Here is a 19,688-nt window from a genome sequence, read left to right on the forward strand (position 1 = left end):
TTACAATATATATATATATATATATATATATATATATATATATATATATATATATATTAAAAAACTCAGTTGCAAATTGAACAATACATGCATTACTATGAGATATTTATATAACTGCAGATCAGACAGACTCAACCCAATATATATATATATATATATATATATATATATATATATATATATATATATATATATATATATATGTTTATGTATATAGGTATATGATGTTGATGTAATCTGAAATGAACGTGAAAGAAATCTAGCGAGCGTGAAATCGAACTGACTGTAAGAGTTGTCGTTGTTGTTGTTGCTGTTGTTGTTGTGCTGGCGTCACGGATATTTTTGTCTTTGTCAATGTCTCAACATTGTAATAGTTGTTGATGATGTCATAATTTTGTTAGTGGTGATGGTATAATTTTGTTGTAGTTGTTGGTTCAGTCCTAATGTTGTAGTTGTAGTTGTTGGCTCATTTTCATCATTGTAGTTGTCGGTATCATAGTTTTGTTGTAGTAGTTGTTGTTGGTTTTTTTTGCTAAAGTAGTTGAATTTCTTTGGCAGTTCATTTTTTTTTAATAACGGTTTTGCTTCGGTGACGTTTTTAAAGATGACGTTGTTGTTGCTAGTACTTAATTAGCAATATATCATAATTATCAACGTAATTATAATAATAATTATAATATTTTATATACATATAGATATTATTGTTCGTCTTTTTGACCATTTTTATTATCCAATAATTAATACGATTCGAATTCGTTGTTTATATATAAATGTATAATGTAATTTAATTAAATTCAATAGAAATTAATTGATATTTAATTACAAATAATTAAATTTAATTGAATTTAATTAAAAAGGGACATCATTTGTTACCCTGTGAACTAATCATCATTAGTAAGAATAAAATGACACGAACATTTATTTTGTTGGCCACGAAAGCTTCGGACATTACGAGCTAGCTTTCTTGAAAAAATCCTCCAGTGAGTCTTTTTTTCAAGGTTTTGTTTAATTTATTTTTATTCGTTTTTTTTGGTAAATTTTAAATTTTTATTGTAAGGGTTGTGATATTAACGTGTTTACGAAATTGATTTTTTATTTTTGTGTGTGTGAGAGAAGAGAGAGAGAGAGAGAGAGAGAGAGAGATAGAAAAATAGAGAGAGAGAGAGAGAGAGAGAGAAAGAGTGTGTGTGTTTGTGTTTGTGTGTGTGTGTGTGTATGTGTTTCGTTTTTGTTATTTTCCGTGTAATTTGTTTTTGTTCCTTGTTTAAATCTTACTTTAGTGAAAGCTCGTGAAATGAACAGAAAACACACACATAAATAGACACTCGTAGACACACACATAAACAAGCACACTTACGCACACGTAAACACGCACACATAAACTCTGTATGACAAACCTTTGATGTGTGGCACACACGCACATACGCACGCGCACAGAAACTTCTACAAACGTACTTGCTCATGTCTGTGCACAGATGTGCGTACGGTATACAGGCATACGACGGCATTGCATATTGTACAATACATTTAGCGTGCACTAAATAGTTGCTTGTGTGTACGTCACTGTGACGTCATGCTCCATACAAAAACGCTCTACAGAATTCTGTAGAGAGGTGGGTGAATAAAAATGGGGTGTGCGTGTGTGTGTACGTGCGTGTGTGTGCGTGTGTGCAGAATAATGCAATTTTTCAATTTTTTTTAGTATCAATCATTCTTTTATCTTTAAGTTTCTCTCACATCTGTACATTTTTTAATTAATTTATTCATTTATTTATTCAATCAATCATTCAATCATTCATTCATTCATTCATGTATACATGCACGGTACAGTACTTATACAGAAAATAATTTTATTGATTGTTGCAGGCTGATAAATTTAAAAAACATTTTACGTATTTATCTTCTTGTAAAATACCTGGGTTTGCATACATACAAACGGACATACAAACGGACATACAAACACACATACAAACATACATACATACATATATACATGCATACATACATACATATACATGCATACAAACATACAACATGTAGACAGCCTTCTCTAACAACAGACATTCAGGTAGTGGTATGGAATAATTATCCATGTATCATGGTCTAATGATGACGATGATGATGATGATGGCGATGTGGATTCTTTTTCTTCTACTTCTTCATATTATTATAATTATTATTATTATAATATTATTATTTTTATTATAAAAATGCAAAATGCGCGTCAGTACGTGATTGGAAGTAATAGGAAATTATTTGTAATTAAGACAATGATGATGTTGCTGCTGCTGCTGCTACTGCTGCTTCTGCTGCTTCTGCTGCTGTTGTGAATTATGATGAAAATAGATGATGATGATGATGGCGATGATGATGATGGTGATGATAATGATGACGAAAAAGATGATGACGATATAGGCGACTATAATGATGATGACGCGTTCACATCCCTCCACACAAATTGATTCAATATCTATTTCTATGTATGTCTGGTTGTCCTGTCTGATTTATTGGGTAAATTTTTGAATAATGACCGTTTGAACTTTACTCAAATTTTTAGTCTTTGGTCATTTGTTATCCCATGTTTGCGTCATCAATATTAATCAAAAGTAAATTAAAGACCGAGTCATTGATGTCGTATGCAAATAGCGGATAGACTACCACTGCTGCTGCTGCTACTACTACTACTACTTCTACGACGACTACTACTACTACTACTACTACTACTACTACTGCTACTGCTGCTACTGCTAATAATACTACTACTACTACTGCTACTAATACTACTACCACTACTACTACCACTACCTCTACTACTACTACTACTACTACTACTACTACTACTACTACTACTACTACAACTACTACTACTACTACTACTGCTACTACTACTACTACTACTGCTTCAGCTACAACAACCGCTAATACTGCTGCTGCTATTGCTGCTACCCCAATTAATAATAGGAATAATAATGACCAAGTTATATATAATTGTTATTAGTAACGAGCAATTAAGAAGATTGATTGGCAACCGCATAGCTGATTATAAGAAAGCATTGGGCAGTGTTATATGATGTGTGTTTGATTCATAGGTCTGTTCCTTCATTCCTCCATTCATTCATTTTTTCATTCTTTTATTTGTTCGTTTATTCAGTAGTTCATTCTTTTTTTCATTCATTCATTCATTTATTTCGTGGTCCATTCGACTGTTCATTCCTTCATTTGTCCATTCAGTCATTTATTTGTTCTTCATTTCGTCATTCATTTACTTGAGTCAGTTTGTCTTTCATTCATTTATTTATTCATTCATTATTCATTCTTTCATCCATTCATTTATTCATTTATTTATTTATTCATTATTCATTCTTCCATCCATTCATATATTCATTTATTTATTCATTCATTATTCATTCTTCCATCCATTCATTTATTCATTTATTTATTCATTCATTATTCCTTCTTCCATCCATTCATTTATTCATTCATTTATTCATTCAAACGTTCATTTAATCGTTCATTTTTTTATTCAATTTTGTTTTTTATATTCAAATATGGCCACATAAATCGTAGATTGAGTCAATATTTTTGGGCGTTTTGGGGGTATATTGATTACAACCGAAAGAATTTCATGCAAGTTAACTTCCATTATTTATTAACGCAAAATTATCAATAACAACTTTAACAACATCGCAGCAACAACATCACCACAACATCTACAACAACATCAACATCACATCAACCTCACAACAACTACAAAAAAACAACAACAACATATACAACATAAACAACAACGTCAATTTCATTACATCACGACAACATCAATATCACAACAACAATATCACAACAACAACAACGCCAATTTCGTAACATCAACAATTATTGACCGTCTTCGGAGCGCCTACAATCTTCTAATCAGGAAAAAACTAACGCCTACATTGCTACATATAGACTGCAAAATATTATTAATAATAATAATAATAATAATAACAATAATAAAGAAGAAGAAAATGACAAAAATTTAACAAAAAAAAATTAAGCCATATGGCTTCAACGCAATAACAGAAGTCTTATTAAAACAAACACATGAATGATAGCATCATCGTCATCATCAACAACAACAACATCAACAACAACAACATCAACAACAACAACATCAACAACAACAACATCAATTACAACAACATCAACAACAACATCAACAACACCAATAAGAACAACATCAACAGCATTAGCAGCAACACTACCAACAGCTACATCATCAACAACAACAACATCATCATCATCAACAACAACAACAAAAACAATATCAGCAACAACAACAACAACATGATGGCCTGCTGGACTATGTGGGAGGACAGATGTATTGATCGAAACATGGAGGACCATCATCGTCGTCATCATCATCATCACAGCCATCATCATCACAGCCAATCATCATCATCATCGTCGTCGTCATCATCATCATCATCACCGTTTCTTTGATTGCATCGCACCGAATATCAGCAATTTCATCGTTTATTATTATTATTATTATTGATTTGTTGTCGTAGATGTTGTAGTAGTTGTTGTTGTTGTAGTTGTTGTTGTTTTAAATGTTGTTGTAAATGTTGTTGTTGTTGTTGTTGTTGTTGTAAATGTTATTGCAGATGTTGTTGTGGTTGTTTATGAAAAAAGTGCAAAAGAATAATAATGATAACAATAATTATAAAAATAATAATAATCGCATTAATTTTAGCAACAATTACATTAACCATCCTCTCCACATAGCGTTCAAATTGCCTCGCCGAGTCATTTACAACCCTGAAGATGATGACAACGAAACAACAAAAACAACAACAACAACGATGATGATGATGATAATGATGACCACAAAAAATGAGTAACAACATCATCTTCATCGTCAGAGTCGTCACCATCGTCAACACCATCATCGCTTTCTTCATCACATCCGGGTTTTTCCAATTACTCACCATGGCTGGTTGGTATATTAGGGCATTTTTTAAAAATTAGTTTTCATTTAAGTTTAATTTTATTCCAGCTGTGGTAGTGGCAGTAGTAGTAGCTGCAGCAGCAGTGTAAACATTAGCAGCAGCAGTAGTAGTAGCAACAAAAGTGGTTGAAGCTGTAGTAGTAGCTGCTACAGCAGCTGTGAAAACAGAATCAGTAATAGTTGTTTAAACAGAAGTAATAATAATAGTAGTAGCGGTAGTAGTAGTAGTGGTAGTAGTAGTGGTAGTAGTAGTAGTAGTTGTTGTTGTTGTTGTTGTAGCCGTAGTTGTGATAGTAGTAGTAGTGGCAGCAGCAGCATTTAGTAGCAGTAGCTGTATATGGAGTAATTAATTGCTTTTGTATTTTTTTCCAAGAAAGAAAATTAGTAACATCTGCGTTAATTAGAAAGCTAAAATAACTTTATCAGGCACACACACACAAAGAGACAGACAGACACACACACACAGACACAAACAAAAGAACACACACACACCAAACAAACATCATATTGGCATATTTCTAATTAACAAAAAAAAGCATTAAATCACGTGTGTGACCTCGCCAATCCGCCCACACACACACACACACACACACACACACACACACCCACCCACACAGAAACAGACATACACGCACACAGACAGGCATACACACACGGACACACACACACCACACTCCACTCACACACATACACATACACAGACAAACACACACCCACACTCAGACAGGCAAACATACACACACACAGACATACACATACACGCACCAATATTCATTTCTTTGTTACCATCCTTGACCCAATTCCCTCCATCCATCCGCCCATTGCTCAATCAAATTCTCATCGCATACTAATTTGCATATGAAAGAATTGCATTTTTTATTTGATGATTGCCAGCGAGTTCGCGCATTTGTATAGTACAAATTGTTTGTATATATACAATAAAGACACAGATCGGATGTATGTATGTATGTATGTATATATGCAATACAAATAATTAAATATTTATTATTATTATCATAATTATTTTCATAATTTACAGAACCGCCAATAATCACGGAGGGCCCGCCAAAACAAATGTACTACGCTAAGGGCAACAGGGTGGTGCTCCAGTGCAAGGCCCTTGCTAGCCCCCCACCCGAGTTAGTCATAATTTAAATAATAATCAAATAATAATTATTATTATTATCCTTAAAATAGTCATTTAAATTACCTTAAATGGTTTTTCAGTTATTTTATTATATCAATCAATCAATCAATCAATCAATCAATCAATCAATCAATCAATCAATCAATCAATCAATCAATCAATCAATCAATCAATCAATCAATCAATCAATCAATCAATCAATCAATCAATCAATCAATCAATCAATCAATCAATCAATCAATCAATCAATCAATCAATCAATCAATCAATCAATCAATCAATCAATCAATCAATCAATCAATCAATCAATCAATCAATCAATCAATCAATCAATCAATCAATCAATCAATCAATCAATCAATCAATCAATCAATCAATCAATCAATCAATCAATCAATCAATCAATCAATCAATCAATCAATCAATCAATCAATCAATCAATCAATCAATCAATCAATCAATCAATCAATCAATCAATCAATCAATCAATCAATCAATCAATCAATCAATTAGTTTATAAAGCGCTATTTCCGCGATATTCAGCAGCGCTCCTCAGGGAATTATGCAAACAGATGGGTCTTGAGATCCGCTCTGAACTTCGTAAGTGATGGAGAAGTAGTCAGAGAAGGAGGTAGAGAGTTCCAGAGAAAAGAGCCAAAAAAAGCAAATGCAGATTTAGCAAAAAAGTGTTTAATACGAGTTAAGAAGAAGCGAGAACAAGATTCGATCATAAACCGGGGCGTTTAGGTTCAATTAATATATCTGATAACTACTTAGGAAATAATTTAGATTGAGACTTAAACATTAATGTGAAAATTTTTAAATTATTCTATATCTAATTGGTAGCCAATGCAAGAGAACAAGATATGGAGATATATGAGAAAAGAAAGGGGCACGAGCAACTAGACAAGCAGCAGAGTTAAAAGCTTTACTTAAAGGATGGAGTTTAGAACTAGGAGACCATAGTAGAGCGAGTTACAATAATCAATCCTAGATAAGACTAAGGAAGTAACACGAAGGAGAAACCACAATTTCCTCTCTATTAATTAAAATGAAATGAAATATTTAGGAAATAATAAACAAAATATAAATAAATAAAATAATAACAATAATAAGTTATCCATCACTAACCAACGAGATATCGTAAATCACGAGATAACGTCAAAGTCATACATACATACATGCATTGAATATCGCATAAAAACTTGCACAGGGAAGCAAATTTACAGAAAGGCTGCCAATGTCGGCTCTATAAATTTATGTTTATAATTTTTTCTCTCTCTCTCTCTCTCTCTCTCTTTTATCTCTTTTTTTGCTTTTTTGTTTTTTCAAACACACATCCTTCTTGCACACTTACAAATACGTACGAATAAAAGTAATAAGAGAGATGGAGAGAAGGAGAGAGATAAAAAGAGAGAGAGAGAGAATGGAAAACACTTTGCAAATAATAACAGAAATTTGCTTTCGATAACTATAAAAAAACTTTTTACGCCATTTCAAACTTAATTTATTCTCAAATTCATATTTTGTTAATACTATTTCAAACAGATTTGAATGGTTTTGTGACGGAGAAAAATTACAAAACTCAAACGACCAAACTTTTTTCCACGCCGATACCTCTAATTATTCATCAGTGCTACACCTCAGTACAAAGTCGCTGTCAGGGGATTACTCACTGCAGTGTTTTGCGTCAAACATATACGGAGCTGCTATATCAAACATCACCATTCTGTCGCAAGCTTGTTCGTTTTTGGCGGTTTTGAACATTTTTATTTTCTAAAAAGTTAGAAGTGTGATGAAACGATATAAGTATGATTTTTAGGAAAGTCGAAAATTTTCAAAAAAATTTCTCGAGTTTCAATTTTAAAACAAAATCAAACCCAATAACATTTCAGTCCTAGAAGAGACAACTAACACAAGGGCCATTCAGAACCAGACCTCAACGGAGGGCCGCCCACTCTTTCTGCCCTGCAATCACGTGATCAGCAACCCGCCAGCCTCAAGGACGTGGTTCACAGTGGACCTCCTGTCGAGGAAGCCCAGCTCGAGTGCCGAGTTGGTCAGGATGGGAGGTGGGAGTGTCACCATGGATGGAAGGGGTGAGGCGCCATTTTGTTTTTTGTCTGTTTTTTATTTGATTACATTTATCAAAAAATGGTTTCTTTTAATTTGCGTTAATAGTGAAAAACGTGTTTGCTTGCAATGAAAAATGCTTTAAAACTCTTACGGAATTTTTTTTAAGTTTTCTAAAGAAGCAATTAGTCAAATTTAATTGAATATAACTCATAAAAGTAGTAGTAGTAGTAGTAGTAGTAGTAGTAGTAGTAGTAGTAGTAGTAGTAGTAGTAGTGGTAGTAGTGGTAGTAGTAGTAGTAGTAGTAGTAGTAGTAGTAGTAGTAGTAGTAGTAGTAGTAGTAGTATTTTGTGTATTAATATTTTTTGTGTTCCTTTGTTTGCATAAGCAGGAACGCGTATGAACTTCTATTCCACATAATTCGATTGTGCTTACAGCATCATAGCATGGAAGATATTACGTACACTTATGTAATCCGAAGTTTTTGTTGACTTTGTGGCGTCGTACACACAAGGCAGGGAATGCACTTTGTTGTAATTTGAGATTCTTTCTACATCCGCCTAATTCCATAATCCAAATTTTCTTCATCATTTCCGCTGCCTTGTCACGGCGACGATGATCAAAACCAAACATTTTTTTCTAATTATATACAAATACCAACAACTATTTTGTAATGTTCTACTACCACAACTGTAATCTGTAATTTGTGGGGACTTAAAGTCTCTCCTATATTCAAACCCTATAAACTCTTATAATCTCCTATACATCAACATCAACATTTATGAGTGAGAATTTTCAATGAATTTCTTAATTTTTAAATGTTTAATTTTCTTAATTAAGGTGGTTTAGTGTTTACGTCACTTTCGCTGGAGGACGTGGAATCGAGCAGAGTCTATAAATGTGACGCGTATAACTACGTACTGCGAAAAACAATTGCCGGCTGCTATTACAGAGTTACAGTGCTTAAAGGTGCCGCTTTTGACAACAATTCAAACTATTTTTTAGGGTTTCATATACATTTATTCGTGATTTTAAATGATTTTTTCATAATTTTGTGTTATCTTTCTCTGAAATTTATATTTATATTGTAATGGAAAAAATGCGGTAAAATTGTTGGTGTTGACTCTTGACTGGTGTTATTTTTTTGCTCATTTTACCAGTGAAGAATATTCATGTAAATTAACTGGATTAAAAATTACAAACAAATTCTAAACAAATTAAAAATATTTCTATACATTTTTCCGGAATTTTCAGACCCATACAACAACATGCATGCTCCCGATTTGATCTTCTCCTCCTCTAAAGTCCAGTCAACGGTCGGCAATAACGTGACGTTAATCTGCATATTCTCTGGGAGGTCCTGGCTTCAAAATTCAACTTTATAATAATGTTTTTAATAATTAATTAGAGAACTTAATTTAATAATTAAGTTCTTAATTTGTAGTTCTTAATTAGTAGGGTTATCTTCGTGTTTCCATTTCAATTTCTCATTCAACTTTACTCAAACAGCACAAATATATTTATATTACTAATAATAAATATTTAGAAAAACTGTCTTGAAAAATAAATTTTTTTCAGCGGTACGCGATTTAAATGCTTTTAAATGAATTATATTTTATTTAAAAATTGGCATATTATTTAGAATGCGTATACGACGAAATAAAAAATCCTTATAGACCAGTCCCAAAAGTGAGCTGGCAAAGGTTAGACATGATCCGTATCTCGGGATCAATCAGTGACAGTGGAAGGAGGTTGACGATACAGAAAGTTACCAATGAAGATGGAGGTGTGTAATTACTGCTACTGCTGTCACTGCAGCTACTACTACGACTACGACTATTATTACTACTACTACTGCTGCTGCTACTACTACTACTACTACTGCTGCTGCTACTGCCACTACTGCTACTACTACAACTACTGCTACTGCACTTGAAAATTCAAATTGAATATTCAATTAAAATAAAATTGAATATTCAGTTAAAATAAAAAAAGTGGCAGTCGTTATAAAGTGGATAATCATTTAATAAATGAATAAATGAATGTATTAATGAAGGGATGTATAGATGTGTTGCTTCTAATGAAGTTGGCCAGACTACAACAGTTATCAATCTTTCCGTTGGAGGTCTGTGCTATTATTATTATTATTATTATTATTATTATTATTAGTAGTAGTAGTAGTAGTAGTAATAGTAGAAGTAGTAGTAGTAGTAGTAGCAACAGTAATAGCAGTAGTAGTAGTAGTAGCAGTGGTGGTAGTAGTAGTAGTAGTGGTAGTATTAGTAGAAGCAGTATTTGTAAAAGATATGAGGCGAATGAATAGTAGTAGTAGTAGTAGTAGTAGTGGTGGTAGTAAAAGTAGTAGCAGCAGCAGCAGTAGCAATAGTAGTAGTACTTCAAATATATTTTCTTCTCATGTTGACCAGAGCCGCCAAAATTGTTATCTCCAATGAAAGATCAATTCGTGACTGTGGGATCGTCCGCTTTTTTAACCTGCAACTGTTCCGGGTCACCTGATCCAGTTTTTGACTGGTTCTTCAACTCTCAGCCAATAATTGGTTTGTTTGTTTTTTGTTTGTTTTTATTTAATTGGCACATCTATCTATGAAAAAAATAGAAAAAGTTTTGTTTTTTAAAATTAGCGTAAGGTTATTAATCTTGATCTTCAGCAGTATGGTAGTCGAAATTTTCCAGAAAAATAATTCAAATTCATTAAAAAATTTGAAAAAAAAAATAATATGAACCAACTAGATGCAAACTTATCGTGGACCAACAGCGGAGAAACCCTGGAAATAAGAGGTTTGGCTGTTGTCACAAGTGCTACAATAACCTGTAATGCGAGTAACTCACACGGATATGTATTGGAATCAGCACGGTTGTATGTTCACGGTTAGCAGTTACTTCGTTGGTTTGTTTTTTCGTTTGTTCGTTCGTTCGTTCATTCATTCGTTCGTTCGTTTGTTCATTCGTTTGTTTGTTCGTTCGTGCTTTCTTTCACATTTGTTACTTATCTTCATTTTGGTCGGCTCATTGACAAGAAAGTGTGTTTCTGATAAAAAAATTTGCTGGATAGATGGATTGACGAATGACTGGATGGATGGATGGATTGATAGATGGATGGATAAATGGGTGGATTGTGATTAAATGAGTAATTCTACCCTAAAATTGCCAAAACTAGAAGCAAGTCTGGTAGATCCGACCCAGATGACGTTAGAGATGACGTCACCACCGATCGACCAATCAGAGAAGATAGACCCACTTGAATTCAACTCCTCTAGTTTGCAAATGCCGTTTAACTTTTCAGTGGCAAGTGAGTATGAAAGAGTTTTTTATTTTTTTATTTAAGTTCAAATTTAAACTCCGTAAATTCATTTGTAATTATTGATATCAATTTTTTTAGATAAAAATATTCATTAAAAAATTTTCTATAAAATTTTAGTGATGTCAAACACCACGTCAGAGTTATACCCCTCTGAAGTGAAGTACTATGGTCAGTATGATGTATATCTCAATTTATATCTACAAATACACACACACAGACACACACACATAAACATACACACATACACCAATAAAGTTATCCTCAAAACTGTTGAATTAGTTGAGATTTAATCTGTTTATGGGGCCATCCATAAATTAGTATTTTATTGCTAGGATGAACCTTTTTACTTTTGTAAATAAAACTGTTCAAAAAATATATATATATATACAAACTAAATAACCCCACCAAATCTTTCTTCACCTTGAAAATAGGCTATCGCGCCCACAATTACGATTTTAGCAAAACCGAACAAAGTACAAACAATAACCTGAGGGACCCAACAGTTTCTTATCTCAACATCTTTAATATCATCTGGCTGTTTGTTCTCGTCTCTGTTGTCCTTATTCTTATAGCTTTCCTCTACGTCCGCTCAAGAGACAAAAGAATGTCTTATCAAGGTATGTGTGTGGTTTTGTTGAACCTTTTGGGCTAATATGCCTATGTGAATTATGTTTTATGAAGGTATTAGTGTGATTTTACGGTGACTTTAATGTGGGTATGTTGTGTAGATTAACCTCTTACTAAGGTATGTATGCTATGTGGATTTAGTGGATGTTTATTTTTAACATGCTAAGTAGGTAATGTTTTAAAATTTATTTTCGATTTATTTATTTAAATGTTTTAACTCATTTTTTGTGGTGCAAGCATTTGTGAAATTCATTTCAAAATTTTGAAAGTTTATCTTTTAGCCTAGCTCAACGTAATTCTATGATGATGCTTCTTCTTAGAAATTAAAAAATTTAATAAATATAACACAATGATATAGATGTGCTACAAATGGATGTAAGTTTTGTATTTTAAAAAATAATTTTATTTTTTCATTTTAGCGTAGAACTCTTTCACTGTCAGATTTTTCACAATTCTTCAGCACGATATTAATAACTATCGTTACTTAAAATAACTATTATTTCTAAAAAATAACCATTGTTACTAAAAATAACCATTGTTACTAAAAATAACTATTATTTCTAAAAAAGCCAATCAGGTTTCATTACAATTGTGTGATTTATTATAGTAATTTAACTTAATATTTCAGCTATTAATTATTAATTTTCTCATATTATATATTTCAATCACGCCATTCATAAAAAGTTAAGGTTACTGACATCAAGCTGAGCAAGTAAGAGCTAGCTAAGACTTATATTAATACCCTTTCCTCGCCCCCACGATTTACGCTAACAACCACGAAAATTTTTTTTAATTCTTAACTCCCTCATCACCCCAATTTATAATATATCCGTTTGCATATCTAAATTATGTGTGTGTGTGAATGTGTGTGTGTGTGTGGTGTGTGTAGATAAGTGTTTGTTTGTTTGTTTGTGTGTGTGTGTGTACGTGTGTGTGTGTGTGTACGTGCCGGCCAATATTAATTAGTTTGCTCTAGTTTAGTTAATATTCTGTTTCGAAAGATAGTGCTTCAGTTGATTATTTTTATGCTTTTTATTTCGTTTTTCGATAACATTATATTTTCAAATCACATACGTTTTTTGTTTTGCTTTTTTGACTATTTTGAGTGATTTTTTCTGGGATAATTTTTCTCTGATGGCTAAAAAATTGCCTTGCCTTTTTTTAAATCCCGCAGTCAATGAACCAGTCGGTGAATGGAGATACGCCAAAGAAGAAAAGGAACGTTATTCTAATGCAAGGTACGTTTGCCTGTAGTGTAATGGTTAAGGTGATTGGCAGTACTTTTGCAGTGACCTAGCTCGAAAACACACGTTTTTATTATTACTGGTACACACACACGCACACCACACACACACACGCGCACACACACATTAGTAAATGGGCTATCAATCAACCAATCAATTAGTTTATAAAGCACTATTTCCGCGATGTTAATAATACGAGGTAGTTCAGAAGTATACAATACAAATAGAAGGGGGCCCTAAGGTACCCCGAAAGTAAGAGTAGAAAAGTCAGAAGTAAAATTATTAAGAACAACAGAAGAAAAACGATTACAGAGATAAGAAGAAAGCCAAGATAGACAAGAATCAGTAATATTAAAAGAGAGATCTAGCAACCTCAAAAAAATAGTATGATCAACATTATCAAAAGCAGAGAAAAAGTCAAGAGCAAGAAGTAGAGTAAGATTACTATTGTCGCTAGAAAGAAGGATATTGTTATGTACTTTCATTAAAGAAATTTCAGTACTTTAAAGTTTATAGGACATCTTTAAATTTTTGGAGAGAAAACACTGACAACACAACAAAAATATTGTTAATAACAATAATAATTATTATTATGATTATAAATAATAATAATAATTATTATTATTATTATATATAATAATAATAAATATTATTATTATTATAAATAATAATAATAAATATAAATAACAAAAATCACACAGTGAACAACAAGGAGATGATAGAACTACTGATCAAGTCAAGCAGTCAACTTTAAACCATTCGGCCGACTACATATGCTACCTCTAATAATAATTGTTATAATTAATTATAATTTAATAATTAATTATAATTAAATATTTATTTATTATTTTGAAAAGTTTTAACCGATTAATTCGATGATATTCCATTTTGCATTCTTTCTTTGATGATAATTTGGCATCATTTCGTCTATTTTTAGTCAGTCAATTTTTTGTACTAGTAACTTTTGTGAAGAGTTTTTTAAAAATCTCAATGCTAGTCATCATGATATTAATCACACACATACACACAAACACACACACGCACACACACAAACACAGACATATATATATATATATACATATTTCGTATCGTGTATAAACAAAGGTATCAAAAAAAATTTTTTTCAATTTTGAAATTAAATTTGTACATATCTCAAAAGTATTACGTTCACATATTTCTCTCTCACTCTCTCTCTCAATTATTAGTATTGTATTTTTTTGTGTATACAAATTTTATACATGTGTGTGTGTTGGAGTGTATACATAAATATGTATGTCTGTGTGTGTGTGTGTGTGTGTGTGTGTGTGCGTGTCTAGAAAAACTATTACAAATAATAAAATTTATTCTTATTTTTCTCAAAAAATTGATTTAATTTAATTTGCAACGCGTCTGTGATGAACATGTACAATAATACTCTTTATAATAAAAATAATAATTACAATAATAATAATTTTTAAATTCTGACATCTTAACCGGAAAACTGTTCAACATCATAGTCGTAACCAAATACTGGCTGAAGATATTTATTCCTTTGGTTATTATTACGTAGTGATCGTAATTTTTATATCTTTGGTTGTGACGTAATGATATGGTGGGCAAAAAAATCCCCAAAATCCGGAATGCTATTTTTTGGATAAAAATCTCTGATTTTTACCAGTCAATTTTTGTTATATTTTATCAATATTTGTTTCATTTCTTCATTAATTTATTTGCACATTTTAAAAAATATAGCCAATCAATATTGTGAATGTAGGTAGGATGACGTCATACTCGTTGTGACCATAGAAATGAGATTATATCGATGTTAATTTATAATTTACCATAATAGTAATAACAATAATATTATTAATATTAAACTATAATAAGCAGTTATAATTTTAGTAACACTCGAACTCATGTACTGCTTAGCTTTTGATCGTAATTGTGTCGTGGTTTGTAGCAATAATGATATTTGTAGTATTAATAACAATTAATAGTAATAATAATAATTATAATAATAATAATTTTTTTTTTCTGTTTTTAACTATGAAGTTTCGACCGACTGAAAGGCTGACAGCTACTTGTAATGTTTCATACTTACCCCTTACCATACTTATCATATTACAATTAAACTTTCGTGTCACAAAGGGTATATATATATCAACCTCACACAACGTTCATACACTCCCTACAACGTAATACACACCACACAACTTACACACACTCCAAAAAAGGTACATACACTCCAAACGAGGCCATGGTCAAAACAATAGCTACAAAACTATCATTTTCTTTCTGCTCGCCAACTAATATTAGGTTTAAGACGATAATTTTATCATCTCTCTCTATATATGTGTGTGTGAGCGCGGGTGTGTGTCTACTAATTAAACATAGTGTGAATTTCGAACAGATTGTATTCAAAACAGATTATCGCGCAATAACAATGTCACTAGATATGGCACTTCTATCTCCTTAGCTACTCACAAAAAATCAGCAGACAATACCCTTTCTCCCTCTCTTTCACTCTCTTTCTCTCTTTTTCTATATATATATATATATATATATATATAAACATCATTTGTTTTCATTTTATATAAAAATATATATGTATATATATATATATATATATATATATATATATATATATATATATATATATATATATATATATCTGGTAAAAGACCATGATTAATACATTAATTTATAAAATCTACCAAATTTCTAGCATCAGATAGATTTCTATTACATATCTCAATATTTCTAACCAAATTCTTGTCTTCATGTATATATATATATATATATATATATATATATATATATATATATATATACAATATATATATGTATATATATATATATATGAATTTATGCAGTCTAGGAGAAGTGATTGTTATTTAATTCAGTTCTAAGTACGACACACACAAGTAGTAAAGAAATCAATTGATCAAACCTTCAATACGAGTAGAAATATCGATAATAATAAACATAATTATTATAAATATCATATTATTACGATAAACAATTATGTTAGATATAATAAAATTATTTATAATAATTGTTTTAGCATGATATAAAAAAAATGTAGATAACTTAAAGGCACACAAAAAAAAATTTGAAAACAATAAATTCATTCATTCATTCATTCATTCGCTCATTCATAAATCTTTTTATAAAGTCGTTTTTCATTTCATTCCACACACAGACAGACAAATATCTACACACAAACACACACACATACACACACACATCGAGGTAAACGTAAATATGTATATATATATATATATATATATATATATATATATATATATATATATATAAATGTATGTATATATACACATACATACATATATATACATATATATATATATATATATATATATATTTAAATGATTAATTTTTGGTAAGTGTGTGTGTGTGTGCAAGTGTGCGTGTGTAAATATACTACGAACAGTAAATAAAAAAACTTGAGTAAAAATACTGACAAAAAAACAGTTATAAAAATATTGGAATGCATAAGTAACTAAACACTTGATGTGTAGTGTAATAGCTTTTCAAGAATATATACATACATAATAAACAAAAAAAATAAAAAGAAACGCAAACATTCATGCACACACAGGCACACACACACATACACGCATACAGAGAAAGATGTACAAACATGACAATGCATAAAAACTAATATTAACAGTTGAACTTTTTGTTAATGTTGTACTTATCGATTATGATAATGTTTTTGCAGGTGACACACAGACACAAACCAACACACACACACAAGCAAACAAACACACACACACAGACAGACACTACCACATATAAAAGCTAGTATTGACAGTTATATTATCCATTAATGTTGATGTTGTTTGCTGAGGTATGTGACATTTTTTCTGCTCCAAGATATCCACCAAATCACTCAATTCAAAATATTGCTCGTGTCCATACTATAGAAAAATTGATAATATTATTTGAAATATTAAATAAATTGCAAATAATTAATTATTATTAAGCAGACATCATAATCATTACCATTAACAACCATCTTCACCATCATAATCTCAATAATAATAATAATAATCACCATCTTTTATAACAAAATCATTATCATCTTCATAATCACAAGCACAGTCATTAATCTTCATAATCATCATCATCATAATCATTACCATTGACATCATTATAATCATAACCACAGACATCATCATCATCATCAATACCTTGTAATGGTCCCAAAGAAGACCAGTATTAACGATTAGTATGGAGACGCAAAAACTAATTAGAACCATCAGAATAAGGTTTACTATTAAAAATCGGTTTATCTGCTGGACAGTGCTAAGTAAAGAAATTATTTAAATTAAGATTATTTTGCTGTATTGAAAATTGAATTAAATTAATTTATAAATTAAAATGTTAAACTTAAATAATAAATAATATGGCCAATGCACATACATACTTATTATAATTAATAAATAATATTATTTATAATTATATATTTATTTATTTTGATATGATGTTAGTGTTGGTTAATAAATTCATTCAGACAAATAAAATTTACTATGGAATCAAAGTTAAAAGAACAAAAAAAAAACAAACCAGATGCACTTTTTGAATGATCTTTTCAGAACCTTTTTATTTGAAAATTTTAACAAAATCTTAACTGGAGCACAAACAAAATTAAATAAATGCACTAAAACGCTGGCCGTCATAATTCTGGCTGATATTAGTACGAAATTAAAGCGAATTTAATTAAAATTTAACTAAACAATGAAAATATGTTAAGTTAGCATCGAAAAACATAAACAGAAGAAATCTGAAAAGTAAATTTATGTAATAACCATGAAATTTTATTATTTATATCAAATATATAGAATAATTTGATATACAAACTAGCTAAATACAATTTATTCATTTATTTATTCAATAATATTATTTTTACTTACATTATAATAATAAAATGGTTTTCATATCGTTTACATTTGTACACACTTTAAATACAGGTCTATGCAAATTGACGTCATTGTTTAAGTTAGACGTTAAAGTAAACAGTTTATAGTTAATTTTCTCTTTTAATTGAACTTTGAAACATCATTTTGGGGATAATGTCTTGCCCTAATTCACTAAAATATTTCCTGGTTAAAATTTGAAATGATTTAAACAAATAGAATGAGGTTTTTTCTAATTTTTAAGAACGGATGAGTGGTATGGTATGGTTTTGTTTTGGTGGGGCTGACAATTTTAGCGGAATGTGCAGTGTTATAGTTTCCCTAGCAAATTTACAAGTTATTTTAGTTAATCAATTATTTGAAAAAAACATTCATTTGGTATAATTCAAGTAAAACAATTTATTTAAAATCTGTCAAAATTAATTTCACTAGTAACGAGCTAAAAAAATATTATCGAATTTGTAAAATTAAAGTGAGATATTATAAATTCGTTCAAATCTAGTTAAACTATTAATCATAAAATCTTAATAAAACTCAACAGAACTTGTGTTTAGGTGGATGATTCAAAGATGTGTTGTACTGGGTATGAAAAATGGCTGCCAGTAGGGTAAGAAGTATAATGAAAAAGAAAAAAAGTGAACACAATATCATTGATGGGAAACGGAAATGGATGAAAAAACACAGAAAATACTTCCGGAAAGTTGATAAAACATGGTGGCCTGGAATCGTATTGTTTGGGAAGAACTAAAATCATTTAAAAAAAAATTATTTATTACTTTAGTACATGATTATTATTAAGTATATTTATTATTTCCTAAAAGGGTAATTAATATTAATTATGTTTTAAGACTTTGTAAAGCCAAGTTGTCTATAATGGGTGAATAAATTTTATTTGTAGCAAAATAAAATAAAATTTAGAGCTGATTTTTATCATTATTTTTGGTTAAAAAATAACGTGGTTAAGTGAAACTTGCAATGATGACTGAATAGTAGTAGTGTTGTAGTAGTAGCAGCAGAAATAGTAGTAATTGTAGTAGCAGCAGTAGTATTAGAAGTAGTGGCATAGTAGTAGTAGTAGTAGTAGTAGTAGTAGTAGTAGTAGTAGTAGTAGTAGTAGTAGTAGTAGTAGTAGTAGTAGTAGTAGTAGTAGTAGTAGTAGTAGTAGTAGTAGCAGTAGTAGTTGTAGTAGTAGTAGTAATAGTTATAGTAGTAGTAGCAATAGTAGTAGTAGTAGAAGTAGTAGTAATAGTAGTATGAGTAATTGAAGTAATTGTAGCACTATTTGTATTAATATCAGTAACAACAATAAAAAACAATAACAACAAAAAAAAGACAAAAAAACATCAATAAACAATGCGAAAGCTTAAT

General features: G+C 30.5%; 1 protein-coding gene across 1 annotated transcript; it reads left to right on the plus strand.

Moving 5' to 3' along the window:
• Positions 1-2,270: 2,270 nt before the first annotated feature.
• On the plus strand, positions 2,271-14,187 carry HELRODRAFT_173686 (hypothetical protein; the record flags this gene model as incomplete). The annotated part of the gene is made up of 16 exons (XM_009020292.1): positions 2,271-2,326; positions 4,902-4,975; positions 6,027-6,126; positions 7,683-7,876; positions 8,030-8,233; positions 9,049-9,177; positions 9,463-9,565; positions 9,885-9,994; positions 10,265-10,333; positions 10,635-10,766; positions 10,960-11,097; positions 11,387-11,518; positions 11,669-11,698; positions 11,962-12,147; positions 13,332-13,395; positions 14,103-14,187. The coding sequence occupies 16 exons, from the start codon at positions 2,271-2,273 to the stop codon at positions 14,185-14,187; spliced, it is 1,806 nt and encodes a 601-aa protein (XP_009018540.1).
• Positions 14,188-19,688: the final 5,501 nt, after the last annotated feature.

Source organism: Helobdella robusta (genome assembly GCF_000326865.2).
Source record: "Helobdella robusta unplaced genomic scaffold HELROscaffold_27, whole genome shotgun sequence".
NCBI classification, from domain to species: domain Eukaryota; kingdom Metazoa; phylum Annelida; class Clitellata; order Rhynchobdellida; family Glossiphoniidae; genus Helobdella; species Helobdella robusta.